This window comes from Lipotes vexillifer, unplaced genomic scaffold (genome assembly GCF_000442215.2).
Source record: "Lipotes vexillifer unplaced genomic scaffold, Lipotes_vexillifer_v1.1 scaffold1709, whole genome shotgun sequence".
Lineage (NCBI taxonomy): Eukaryota > Metazoa > Chordata > Mammalia > Artiodactyla > Lipotidae > Lipotes > Lipotes vexillifer.
Genome location: NW_006788868.1, coordinates 394244 through 408822, shown reverse-complemented (window position 1 = coordinate 408822; position 14579 = coordinate 394244). Strand labels below are relative to the sequence as shown.

Genomic DNA, 14579 nt, shown 5'->3' with positions numbered 1-14579 from the left:
AAAAAAAAAAAAAAAAAAAAATTATTAAGAGTATTTATGGTAGCACATTTAAAAGTTAGACAAAATGTACAAATTCCTTTAAAAAGAAAACCTATCAAGCTAGCATAGGAAAAAAGATCAAATCTGAGCGGGTCTATAACTATTTTAAAATTTGAATCCTTAAATAAAAATCATGTCACAATTAAAACTCCAGGCCCAGATGGCTCCAAGTGGAATTCTTCCAACTGTTTAAGAAAGAATATCAGCAATGTTACACAAACTGTTCCAGAGAAGGCAGGAATACTTCTCAAATCCTTTTTGAGGTCAGCATATCCTCACTACTAAAACCTATTGAGAACATGACAAGTAAGAATATTTACAGGCCGGGCTTCCCTGGTGGCGCAGTGGTTGGGAGTCCGCCTGCCCATGCAGGGGACGCGGGTTCGTGCCTTGCTCCGGGAGGATCCCTTATGCCGCGGGGTGGCTGGGCCCGTGGGCCATGGCCGCTGGGCCTGCGCGTCCGGAGCTTGTGCTCCGCGGCGGGAGAGGCCACAGCGGTGACAGGCCCACGTACCGCAAAAAAAAAAAAAAAAAGAATATTTACAGGCCAATTTCTCTCTGACCATAGTTTTTAAAAATAAATGAAATAATAGCCAATAGAATTCAGTGATCTATGAAAACAGTAATAGAACATGACCATGGGGAATTTATTCCTGGAATATGAGATTAGTTAAACATTTTTAAAGCAGTGAATGTAAATCACCACATTTAAATTATGAAGGAGAAAATCGCTACAATCATTACACTAAATATAAAACAATATATTGTCCCAGGCAGTACAATAAGACAAGAAAGAGAAAAGTATAATGGTTGTAAAAGCATATAATGATGCTATCCATATGTGTATATGACATATTTATACACCTAGAGAATTCAAAAGAAAGTATTAGGAAAACTAATAGAATCTAAAAAGTGATTGTAGTAAGTTCATTGAATTTCTATGTGATAGCCACAGTTAGAAAATTACATATAAACAATACCGTTTGAGTGGCATTAAAACCGTGATAAACACATGTGATGAAAGATGTGCATGCCCTCTACTGAGGCAACTATAAAATATTAATGAGATGATTACTTAAGATGAACTAAATAAAAATATACAATATTCCTAAAAAGATGCATTACTGTAAAGGAGGTAGTTCTCCCCACATTGACATACAGATTCAAAGCAATCCCATAAGGAGTCCCGCAGCTATTTTTGTGTAGATTGACAGGTTCATTCAAAAATATGTAATACATAGAAATGCAAAGGGCTAAGACTAGCCATAGCAATCTTGAAGAGGAAGTAAAAAAGTTGGAGAACTGCACTCAGTCATCAAGACTTATTCAAAAGTTAATTATTAATTGTATGGTGTTGTGCATGACAAATAGACCAATGAAACAAAATAGTCCAGAAACAAATCCACACATTGCTGTTACCTGATTTGCATCAAAGATGCCAACTCAAAGGAGTGGGGGAAAGGATGACCTTCTAAATAAATGGTGCTAGACAACCGTACATCCATACGGAAAAAAGAACTTTGAAACTTAGACCATTCACAAAACCCACCTACTGGTGGATTGCAGATCACTAAAAGTTAAAGGTGAGCACCCAGAATCAGTTCCAGGAGATGAGTCCATGTAGATGAAAGCCAGATGGTAAAGCCCTAAGAAATGAGAGAATGGCACAGCGGGGGACATAGCACACAAGATCTACATTTTACAGGATTTTGAATTTTAAAGGGAATTGTAGAGTGGGAAGTGGGAACTAAGCATATTTGAGGCAGCATTGGAAGGGCCAAGAGAAAGGTAGAGGTTGAAGGTAAAAGAGAAGGGGATATATATATATATATATGTGTGTGTGTGTGTGTGTGTGTGTGTATATCACATACATGTATATGGTACACTGCACAGCATACGGGACCTTAGTTCCCCAATCAGGGATTGAACCCATGAACCTGTACCCCATGTAGTGGAAGCTTACTTGGACTCCTAACCGCTGGACTGCCAAAGAATTTTGAGAAGGGGATATGTTTGAGAAATGAAACTAAAGGTCTTCAAGGTAGCAGAACTAGAAAAAGAAAACGAAAAGAGATTTTTGGTCCTGAATTACTCTCAGATAAGAAAAGAGCAGTATTCACTGTTAATCATGTGCAAATGACATCTTTTATAGTATGCGATACTATCGACTTTTTTTTCAGGTGGTTTGAACCTTTTGTCATGCAGTGGCTAGATGAAAATGAAGACGTGTCAATGGAGTTCCTTAATGGAGCCCTGGGAAGAGACAAAAAAGATGGAGTGAGTTTAAATGACTTTCAGATTGCTTATTGTCAAGATTCATTTACACTGCTCACTTTTAAGCTAATGGGAATTTTTAGGCTTATTGCTATTAATTAAGTTTAATTTTAATCCTCTCATTACCAAACTATAATTAAAACACAATTTTAAACGCTGATAAGAACCCTAGGGAATTGCTTTTAAAAAAAATCGATCACCCTTTTGCCCCAAGATTCTTTACTCCTTGAATTGGTCTGAATCTACAAGTTCAGTGGGTTTATACAAAGCTCCCCTGTTGTTCTGGAACCCTTCCAGGATTCCAAGATTAGGAACAGACACCCTCCCAATCCCTCTGGAGCAAATCAAATGTCTTGAGCCACAATCGGCTTGCTAAACCATCCTAATGCCTGTGGGGAATGAGAAATTGAAAGAACCAGTCCCTCAATTCAGTAATGGAGAAACCAGTTAATAGCAACCTGCCCCATGATGTTAGTTTTACTACACTTTCCAGAAAAGGAGATGGATGATTTTAAAATGAGCAAGCATTTTATTACTAGGAAATGAAAGTACATGATATAGGAGATTGAGCTGTTTTTGTGAAATAATGAAGATTCCTTCCACAGTCCCTCTAAAGTTTGCTTATGAGGATGGTTTCACCTTCTCTCCCCTCAGTTCCAGCAGACATCTGATCATGCACTGTTTTCTTCCTCTGTGGTTGATGTCTTTGCTCAGCTTAATCAGAGCTTTGAGATTATTAGGAAACTGGAATGCCCCAATCCTGAAGCATTATCTCACTTAATGAGAAGATTTGCAAAGGTAGGTTAAATGGAATGAATCCTTTCTTTGCTGGGACTATGGCATGTTGTTATTTTCCTACACAGAATTTGAAAAATGCTGTTGTTTTGTAGCATTAGTCTTGTCTCACTACTACCCCAATTTAATTTTCTAATTCCAGTAAAAATAGGCTGTTTCAGGTTTGTCATCTAACTCTCTTTTTACCCTTCCTGTTTCCTAAGTATGGATTTATCATCTTAAAGAATCTATTTATTATTCACATGAATGACTCAGTCATTTGTAATTGATGAGACTACCATAGGTGGCCAAATTAATTTCTATTTCAGCTTTGTAGCTGAAAATAAATCTTGGAATTTCATATTCAAATCGCAGGTATTTTTTTTTAATCAGTAGTACGATAAAAAGTATTTGAACTTGGAGTAATGAAAACTGAGTTCTAACTTCAAATCATCCAGTAACTGTAGTGTGAGTCTGAGCAGTTCCCTTGATTTTTTTTTTTTAACATCTTTATTGCCGTATAATTGCTTTACAATGGTGTGTTAGTTTCTGCTGTATAACAAAGTGAATTAGCTATTCGTATACATATATCCCCATATCCTCTCCCTCTTGCGTCTCCCTCCCGCCCTCCCTATCCCACCCCTCTAGGTGGTCACAAGCAAGGTCACAACGTCCCTTGATTTTTATGAGTTCAGTTTTCTTAGTTGGCAAATTGATTTTGAGCAACCAGATTCCTCTGAAGACCTCTTCCTCCTCTTACTGTCTAAGAAGGCTTGCAAAGTACTTACTATTTTGCAAAAGTTTCTGGGGAAATATAAAAAATAAAAAATGCTGTCTCTGGCCCTTCAGATCTTAATATATATATATATATATATATATATATATATATATAAAATAATCAAGACCACATGACATGAACTAATTGGAAGATGGCATGAAGAGAGCCACAATTCAATCTCAAGCACAGTAGAGTGCACAGTAAGTTGAGCGGAAGGAAAACTAATGAGAGCTGAAATACAGTTTCCCTGGGAAAACAGGGCTCATTCAGCTTAAAAAGGTGAAGTTAGAAAAGTATTGTAAGCCACGGGAATAGCAGGAACAAAGGGAAAGGAAAAACTGAGCGTGACGTGAAGAGCAGGGAGAAACAATCCTCTGGCAAAAAAGCAAAAAAAAGGAAAAGGAAAAAGAAAAGATCTGTTCTGGGAGAAGTAGTGGGGAATGTTAGGTGAGTGAGGATGGGTCCAGATCTTGAAGAGCTCTGCTTCCCAGGCTGAGAATTTTATACTTAATCTTTTGAACAGTTTAAGAAACAGTGAATATTTGGAGATTTTGAATCACGGTAGTGATATGACAAATGTAGGGATGTAGGGCAATGACCTACACACTCCTACGCCTGACGGCCCTAAGGATAAGCCTGGCTTCATGCGTTGGATGATGGCAGAGGTTTCAGCTGGCTGTTTATTTGACAAGGGCTTACTCTTTGCTTCACTTGCACAATTTACTAGCCACTTTAAGAGATGTAGTCATGAATAAGCACAATCTCTGACCTCAAAAAACCTATAATGAGATGGCCAAACCTATAAACAACTATGAAAAAGTTAAATGCTATAATCAGGGTATCTCAGAGGTTGAAAAAGGCCTAGTGTATATCTATATCTCTCTCTATATATAGATACAGAGAGAGAGAGATAGGTAGAGAGATATAGATATAGATCATGTTAAAAAATAAAGACACCCCAAAACTCAGTGAAATTGTATAATATTTAAGACGTATTAATTTGCTAGGGCTGCCATAAATAAAATACCACAGAATGGTGGCCTAAACAGTAAAAATTAATTTTCTCACAGTTCTGGAAACTATAAATCCAAGATCAAGGTGTCAGCAGGTTTGTTTTCTTCTGAGGGCTCTCAGGGCTTCTTGCAGATGACTATCTTCTTATTGTGTCCTCACACAGTCTTCCCTCTGTGTACCTACAACCCTGGTGTTTCTATGTGTGTCATAATTTTCTCTTCTTATAAAGACACCAGTCATAATGGATTAGGGCTCACACTAATGGCCTTATTTTAACTAACTCACTTTTTGAAAGGCCCTGTCTCCAAATACAGTCATATTCTGAGATATTAGGAGTTAGGGTTTCAACATACAAATTTTGAGGGACAAAATTCAGCCCCTAAAGGGTGTATACATTTAACATGCCACTGCTTTCAATCACAGACACCAACACAAGAGTAGATTACTTTATTTGCGTTATCACAAAAAGTCTAAATTTGAGATCCTTTATGAATGGGAGGCTTGAGCCTGACCCTGTCATTGGCTCTGGCTCTTAGAAACGTTTAAGCCTGGTTCACTGACAGGTGGATTAGGAAAGGGCTTCTTGTAGCAGGCAGAATCTTTATTAACTGTAGTAGGATAGTTTTGCCGAGGTAACAAGGAAACCAAGAAACTGTATGATTTAACACAAGATTTACTTCCTGTCCACCCAACATCGGATACTGGTTGGGCAGCCCTGTGGGGGAGCCTTTGTCAAAAATAAACAAAGCCAGATACTAGTTAAAATTGTAAGGACAGATTTTAATTAGCAGTAAATGAGTGCAATGGGGAAGAGTCCAGACTGAACGAGAGTCAGTTTTGATTTGTACAGACTTCACTGGCTGTTTTAGAGGCAGAGTGTAGGAACAGGGAGGGCACAAGCAGGGCCTCAAAAAGCACAAGCAGGGGCTCTCTCTGTCTTTCTCTGTATACTGTCCCCACTGCTGAAGCCCAACAGTCCACCAAAAAGAAAATCGTGACCTAAGTTCACACACTCAGAAATCCTACCTTCCAGACCTTCCTAGGTACCCCTTCCATCAACTGGTTCTCTCTGAAGAGTTATCCCATCAACTGGTTCTCTCTGAAGAGCTATCTCCACCCTGCTGTGCATTAGGTAGGACAATGGTTCTCAAACTTCAGCTTGTACCACTACCACTTGGAGGCTTGTTAAAACATAAATTGCTGGGACTCAACCCCAGAATTGCTGCCTCAGTAGATCTGGGACTGGATCAGGGAATTCAGATTTCCAGCAAGTTCCCAGGTGATGGTTATGATACTGTTGGAGACATGCCTGAAGTAGACATGTCTTAACTAACTACAGATGACCCTTGAACAACGTGGGTTTGAACTATGGGGGTCCACAGTTTTTAAATAGTGAATACTACAGTCCTATATGATCTGTGGTTGGTTGAATTTGGAGATATGGAAGAACTACAGATATGGAAGGCTGACTATAAGTTATAAGTAGATTTTCCACTGTGCGGAAGGTCAGCGCCCCTAACCCCCTGGTTGTTTAAGGTTCAACTGTACTCACTAGTATTAATTAAAGAACTAATATATAGTAGTGATTTTACTTTGTTGAATAAATTAGAATGAAATCGAGGTTGCTCCTGAACTGTACATGAACACTTTCATTCAGGTGTACTTTGTATACTCACAAAGAAATGGATGTTGTTATAACCAGTGTACTCACAACTCTTATGGCCACAAGACCTTAAAATACATCCTACATGGCTGAGCCCTTTTCCTTAAATGCAACCTATCCGGACTTGCTAACCACTGGCATTTGTAGGCTAGTGGATGCGAGATCTTGGGGTCAGTTTCCTCCCAGCAGGAATTCAAGGGAGTAGGTTTTTCCTATGAAGTAGAGGCAAGAATTAGACCATGGGAAGACCTTAAGAATAATAAGAAATGGATGTCTGGATTCCCCTACCCAAACTAACTCTTGAACAAGTGATAGTCTGAGTTGCAACAAGCTCCTAAAGTCAGGCTTCTGTTGGTTTTTGTTCTTGCCATATAGTGAAATGATTCCTGCAGGTAACACTATCATAAGAACCTGTAAATTGAGAGTAGTATTCATATGTATGAGTAAATCAGTACTCATTAGGTAAGTCCCAAAGTAATTTTCAACATTACATCTAAAATAAGTTTTGGACAGGTGCATTTGGAAGATACTTCAGTCTGATCCATCACCTGTTTTCCTAGATTTATTGGTCTGCTGCTTGATAAGATGCTATATTTTCCAAAGCCAGTCTTCCATATAAATTGATGCATATTATCACTTTACCTTGTACTTCCACAAACTATGGATTTTCTGTTATCCCTAATTTCAGGTTTCAGGTTTTCATTGTGATTTTTAAAGTCTATAAAATGAGTTCATAGTCACATTCGGTGAATTCAGCTTTGTAAATTAAACATCTCTCCTTTAGTTTAACTCCTTGGACTGTCACCCCAAGTTGATTTTGAGCCGCAAAGAAAATTCAGACGAATAGGTTATACAAAAAATAAAATCTTTTTTGTCTTTGCTTTTCTATGGAAAGAGATGGTCTGTATCTACTGCTCTTGTTGCTTTCTCTCTTCTAAGAAAATCATGTCCACATTGGACTCATGATAATTCAAGCTCTGTAAGTAACAGCAGTAGGGTGCAAACTCATCAATATCTCTTTAAGTAGTTGAAATAAAATGTAACAAAGTTTGTTCATTTTCCCTTATTTTGCATCATTAATGCGAGCAGAGGGCATCCTTAGGCTCAGAGAGAGTTATTATATGGAGAAGGAAAATTTGGAATTAAGATGAAAAAGACAGAAAGAGGGGAAGGATTAGGCAATATTTTTAGCAAATATTGCACCAGTAAATAACTTACTAATTAAAGGTAAATGTATTGAGATAGTGTGATGCAACAGAAGCTGAAGTTTAGGTCTTAAGAGGTGGTCTTTGTTATTAGTAAGGCTCCTTATCATAGAAAATTACTGAAAATATTCATTGCTAAGTGACATATATGGGAATGTTCTGACCCCCTTCTCATAATGAGGTATTTAGGAAAGTTGAAAAAATAACCATCACAAGGAATTTTGTCATGGTAGGGGTGCGTGTGGGGGGGGGGGGGGGGGGGGGACTACGGAATAATGCCCCATGAATCTGGCTGCTTGGGGAAGGAGCCTCTTCATATATTCTTCATTGCTACACATCACGTGCCATAGGGGGGGGGGGAGGGGGAGAGGATGGGAACTAGAAACCATGAGAGATGATGAAAGCATGAAGTGTCATTCATTCAGGAAAAGAAAAATCATTAGGGGGCATTAGGTAATAAGTATCCAAGCGTAGAGGAGGTTACCACCAAACAGTATACACCAAACTTCTGAGTATTTAGATAAGTTAGAAATAAAGAATTTTGTGATGGAGCTGGTTGTATTAAAATGGAATGGATGCATGTGGAGTATCTTCCAAATGTACTCGGAAATATTACAAATTGTCATCTAAATATAATAGTTTAATTGAGATCCTTCTTTTGGCAAGGGTGTAGATTTAATCACTACTTATGGCCATTGTTCAGCTGAAAATGACATTAGAAAAGTTTTCCCAGTTAACATAACCTGGACTGTGTGTGTGTGTGTGTGTGTGTGTGTGTGTGTGGAGATAGATACATATATCTGTATAGACATACATATAGGTCTTTACTTACCTGGATATATTTCACAATGTTTTTTTCCTAGACCATCAATAAAGTTCTGCTTCAGTATGCTGTAATTGTATCAAGTGATTTCAGTTCATACTGTGATAAGGAAAATGTGGTAAGTAAAAATGTCTCTACTTTCAAGTATTCCTCAGTTGAGAACCACTTCTTCAAACTAATAAGCAAAGGAAGTTGTTTTCTTTCTGTTTTCATACAGGATGATAGAAAATAGGGATCTCAAGAAATTGAAAATTTCCTAGTAGTCCTGAACTGGTACAAAATAGAATTCAAAGGAAGGTTGAGAGCATCTCAATGCCAGCCAGCTTGTGGTTTTCCATGATGATAAGGAATAAGGCTCATATAAACAGCTGAAAACCCTCATCATTGTAAACACTGGAGCTGGGACCTAGGAGTTAAAAAGTTGTTTATTGTTAATACCAACTAGTGTAGTTTTGGCACCAATACCAAAATGAGTATAATTTAGCCTTTCAGTTTTCAAATAAATTGAAAAGGATGGTTAATGTAAGGAGTGATGCTAATTTATACTCTGAATTATTAACTCAGCCTTTTATTTTTGGGAAGATTGAGAAAACATTGATAAAATCTAAGCCAGTATTGCAGCTTAATAAAAGGAATAAAGAGAAGTAAGATAAACTAATTTAGAATATAGTGTTATTTTATGGTAGAGGGTAAAATCTTTCTATTCACCATATATAATTTTAGGAGAAATCTGTCGGTAACATTATAGGATTTTTTTTTTAAACACTGAAAAAAATATTTTAAAAGTCAATACTAGGGCTTCCCTGGTGGCGCAATGGTTGAGAGTCCGCCCGCTGAAGCAGGGGACACGGGTTCGTAGCCCGGTCCGGGAAAATCCCACATGCCGCGGAGTGGCTGGGCCCATGAGCCATGGCCTCTGGGCCTGCGCGTCCCGAGCCTGTGCTCCGCAACGGGAGAGGCCACAACAGTGAGAGGCCCACATACCACACACACACACACACACACACACACACAAAGTCAGTACTAGATTTTTCAAGACAAAAATCAGGGTGTTTTTTTCTCCCTCAAAAAATCAGTTCCCACTATCAGGCAAGTCTTAAAGAGAATTCTTGCTGAAACCTCCTTGACCTCTTGCTGACAGCTCATTAAGATAAGTCAGTCCTAACGGTTCTTGAGGGTCCCAGAAGATGCTTCTTTTCCTTGAAGGAAAATGCTACCTAGAAATTTTACTGAAACTCCCAGGTATCTCAGCAGTGATTTCTAATTGCCATTGATTATAAATACTCTAATAGGCAAGATAGAATATTTATTTACTGAAAGCATATAGCTACAATTAAATTTATAATACATTTGAAAAGTATTATATTGAAAATCAAAACAGTGACAGATAATTTCAGAAAAGATTCTGATTTACTAGGACAGCCAAACGGAAGATTTTGAAAGGTGGCTATGAATTATCAAGGCTAATTCCTGTCATTCAGAAAGGAAAAGTAGCCTTAAAAGGCCCCTGCAGACTTTATAGTATATTTTCTTTTTTAAAGGAGAAAAATTATAAATCAGCATTTATTGTATTATTCTCTGTATTTTTCCTTTATATTTTATACTTTTCAAAGTCAAATTTTAAAAAAGTCATTGAAATATTATAGCACAGGAACTTACTTTTCCTTCCTTAATGCTTTTCTTTCCTAATTACTGATATCTTGACCAGTCTTAGACTCTCATTCAAATGCCAAGTATCATTTTAGCTTTTCCATGAAAGGATATCAGTGAGCTGCTTAGTTTAAGCTTTCAGCTGAGATAAATTGAAGAAGTGCTTTTGTCCATTTGTGTGTGTACATATCACTGCTGTTACAGATTTCTTTAAATATCAAGAACATTGAAACATTATTATTTTTTATTGTCTCTGTATATATATGACAATATTCCTATTTCATCTGCAAATTGCACTAGAAACTTTTAAAGAGAGACATCTTCTAAGAGATGACCATAACACTTGCTTCCCCAGGGGTCAGAATTATAGATGACAGTTAAACAAAATATCTGTGACAGAATTTTTTTTTCTTCTGTGACATTTTACATTTGGAATGGGTCACAAGTTTTCAATCCATTCTTCCACACTCCACATTATAGCAAAGCAACATTATCTAAATCAGAAATGCTTGATTTATTTTTTAAATCTTTTTCAACTCACAAACATAATTTGGTGGAATCTAAAAATATACAACAAACTAGTGAATATAACCAAAACGAAGCCAACTCACAGATATAGAAAACAAACTAGTGGTTATGAGTGGGGAGAGGGAAGGGAGAAGGGGCAATATAGGGGTAGGGAATTAAGAGTTACAAACTATTATGTATAAAATAAGCTACAGGATATATTGTACAACATGGGGAATGTAGCCAATATTTTATAATAACTATAATAGAGTATACCCTTTTAAAATTGGGAATCACTATACTGTACACCTGTAACTTATATGGTCCATCAACTATACTTTGGTAAAAAAAAATATATTTGGGTCATGTAGAAATGGCCATAGTCTGAACAAATCTAACTTTTATATTCATTGTACTTTAGGTTCCTAACTTTGTTCTAGGTTTAGAGCAAATGAAATACATTATGACATTTTTAGGGGAAAAGCCAAAATATACAAAGCTTAAAAATTAACTTCAAACATAGGTTATTTTTATCTAACTAAACTCATCAACAAATGATGCTTCTAAATTCGGTTAATGTTCCCTTTACTATGGGTATTTTTAGTTGTCTTTGCTTGTTTTTCATTTACCACTGAAATCTTTAAAGTAAAAGCTGTTCCCCGATTAGGTTTAAGGTACAGTTGTGTAATTCAATTCTCAGTACTGATTTGATAAATTGATTCAATAAAATTGAAATTTGAACATGTCAAGGTCAGGGGAAGCTTAATCAAAGAGGAAAGTCTCATGTTTATTTTTATCTCCCTCTGGATAACTGCATCTCTGTTTTTATATGTAGCCTTACCCAGGTCAGTGGCAATCCATGCCAAGTGAGCCCAAGTGTCTTTGTTCATTTGGCTTCTTAGTAGCTCTTTTCCATCGGAAATTATTATATTAAGAAGGCTTGGAGGTTGGTTTAACTTGTAAAGCTGGAACTAAAGTACTATTACATGTGTCAAAAGAGATAAGCTTGAATGCTAATATCAAATAATCGTAAAAGAGACTACCCAGCTAACTTAGACCCATGAAAAGCAGGGTGATAACACCTTTACCCACGTAGTCTTCCTGCTTCTCACTGAGTCATCCTCTTCCTTAGTTCTTTCCCCTCTGCAATGAAAAAGAAAAAAACCCCAATGGCCCTATACCATAATGGAAAAAGCTCTGTTGGTTCAGTTTGTTGACAATGGGTCAAGATGTGGACACCCTGAAAATCTGATCATACATGCCACGGAGAGGATTAGGCCTGGATCCAGTGACTCTCCATCGCAGCTGGCAATCTGAATCATTTGTAGAACATTGTGGTTCAGCTTACTCAACAAAATCTATAGGAGATAAATCTCTGTGTTAAAAAAAAGAAAATATTTAAGTGCCTGGAATTAAGAGAGTAGCAGTTCTACATTGTTTTCGTAAATTGAAGTTAGGATGTGGTCACTTTAAGAGTCAAGTAGAAAGTTTTTCAAAGGTCAGTAATGTGGTTAAAACAATAATAAAATCTTTCCACTGATGAGCACTAACACCTCTCTGATGTCCTGGAAGTCCTTTGCAGGCCTCTCTCTGACTCATTACTGGCTCATTTCCCAGCCCCTTGGAAGGCATATCCATTTTCCTTTCTTTCACTCTTTTCTTCCATTGATATGCTGGCTCTTCAGAATCAGTATGTAGCAAATATTAAATTATTCCATAACTATTCTGAATTCCATTATAAATTAATTTCTACTCTTCTGAGGACACATCTAGTCCTGTCAGAAAGCTTTACATCTTAATGTGATTGTTATATTTCTGCCTCCTTGGAAACAAGTCAAGGAACATTTTTAAAGCATGTATTATGTGTGAGGCTCCGTGCAGTACTCAGTAAGAAAAAGACACAGAGGCACATACAGTGCATTTAAGGTCAGCTGGCAAGACAGTCAAAAGCAACTCAAACGTGAAGTTAAATAAAACAAATGTCAAGTGAGTGACAAAAAAGATACAATGAAGGGCCTACATGCTAAGCCGAGCCACAGAGTCTGGGAAGCACAGGTGTTGGGGAGGTGGGAAGCAAGCCTCTTGTAGTTGAGAGTTCATCATAATACAGTAGAGGGAGAGGAGAAGACAAGCATGGTTTGGAGCTGTATAACTAAGGGCTTTGAATACCAAGGGGTGGCCTTTATCGATAGCCAGAATTTATTAAAGGTTTTTTGGGGGTATTTTTTTTTTTTTTTGCATTTCTGAAATTCAGATGGTGTTTTAGCTTTGGAAACAGTGAAATAATAGAATAGTTTAAACTAGTTTGTTTTTCTTAAAGTAAATCTTTAAAAAAGTAAACTGAATTTGGTTAATTTTGAAGTACAAAATGCCACAATGCTAAGAATAAAATAACCTCTAGTAATAGGTCTCCGATGGTTTATTGTCTAAGTATATTATTAAATTTCATTCCCCAAAGTGGTCATATTTTCTCTCTTCTATTCTTAACTGTTAAAAAGTATAATCTTAAAGTAGCATAATTATTCTATTTGCCAAATAGAATTGAACTTAGGTGATAGTTGTATACTATCACATTGAAAGTAAACTCATTCAGTAATTTAATGTATTTTTTGTTTTGTTTGTTTTATTTAAAGCCCTGTATATTGATGAACAATATTCAACAATTGCGGGTTCAGCTGGAAAAAATGTTTGAATCCATGGGAGGAAAAGAGGTGGGTATGTTTTTATGCCTGCATTTGCCAAATATCTCAGAGATCATTAGCAGCGTATCTCTTTGCTATGGAGACTGACATAATCAAGTTTTTACATGGCTTAGCTAAAGAACAGGAAATGCTAACAATCTAAAATACCATTAACAGCTAAGGTGATCATTACTCCACAACAGAATACTTCAGTAAATACATTGGAAATGTGAATAGGAGGAGGGAGATGGTCGATAGCCTTTTGTAATGTGTATATATAGTCATATATACACTATTAAATATATTTTTGTATATGCTAACGATATGTAAAGTTTCACAGTTGCAGATGTCTTTTACCATACTGCACAATGTCAACTTGATATCAGTTTTCTTCTGCAGTGTGCTTTGTGGCACTACTGGTTCTTGGTGTATCGCTGGTTTATTTTTCACATCTCAAAAATCTGTCAAAGCTGTGTTGTGTAGTGTCTGTAATGTGTTGTGTCTTTGTCTAACATCTCTGACCTGCAATTCCATGAGCAGAAGAAGGAAGGAGAAAGATTCTTTTATGAGGTTTGTGATAGTACGCGTCTTATGACTGTTTCCCCTCCAAACTCAAAGACGATTGCACTTCCTACTTGTTCTCATTTGCTTGTTTGGATCAGGAAGACTGTGAAATACTAACCGGGCACCTGCCTTGAGCTGCCGCAGTATTTCACAAACCGACATGAGCATCTGGGGAATTGAGGACTGGAGACAGTGCTGCAAGGGAAGGTCATGCAGCTGTCATTCTCTCACCGCCACCCCTCCGTAAAACAATCCCAAGGGTGGCTAGGATGAAGGGATATTTCTGTTTAAGGTTTTATTTACACTGTTCCTAATTATTGTGGTAAGTACGCCAGACATATGTAAAGCTAGGTTCGATTTCAAAGCCAAGATCCCATTCATTTCTAAATTGATAAGGCTGAAAATGCTCCTTTTAAGATGGGACCTCTTCACACATGATGTTTCTTTTAACCCAAGAGACATTTATGCATTTTTCCTCTGATGTCTTTTTTATTATTCTCAAGTCTTAGTCTTTTGAAAAATAAACTTGCTATTTAGCATCCTACAAATGAGAAGCACCAGGATACATGGGTGAAGGTGCAAAACATATACTCTCTATAGGTCCATT

General features: G+C 37.1%; 1 protein-coding gene across 1 annotated transcript in view; it reads left to right on the top strand.

Moving 5' to 3' along the window:
- LOC103078014 (protein unc-13 homolog C-like) overlaps window positions 1-14579 on the top strand; it is a 288547-nt gene that overhangs the window by 188032 nt on the left and 85936 nt on the right. Inside the window, exons 8-11 of the mRNA XM_007461879.1 lie at window positions 2220-2316; window positions 2968-3111; window positions 8611-8688; window positions 13361-13438. Of these exons, the coding sequence (XP_007461941.1) occupies window positions 2220-2316; window positions 2968-3111; window positions 8611-8688; window positions 13361-13438 (397 nt within the window). The remainder of the gene's footprint in view (window positions 1-2219; window positions 2317-2967; window positions 3112-8610; window positions 8689-13360; window positions 13439-14579) is intronic.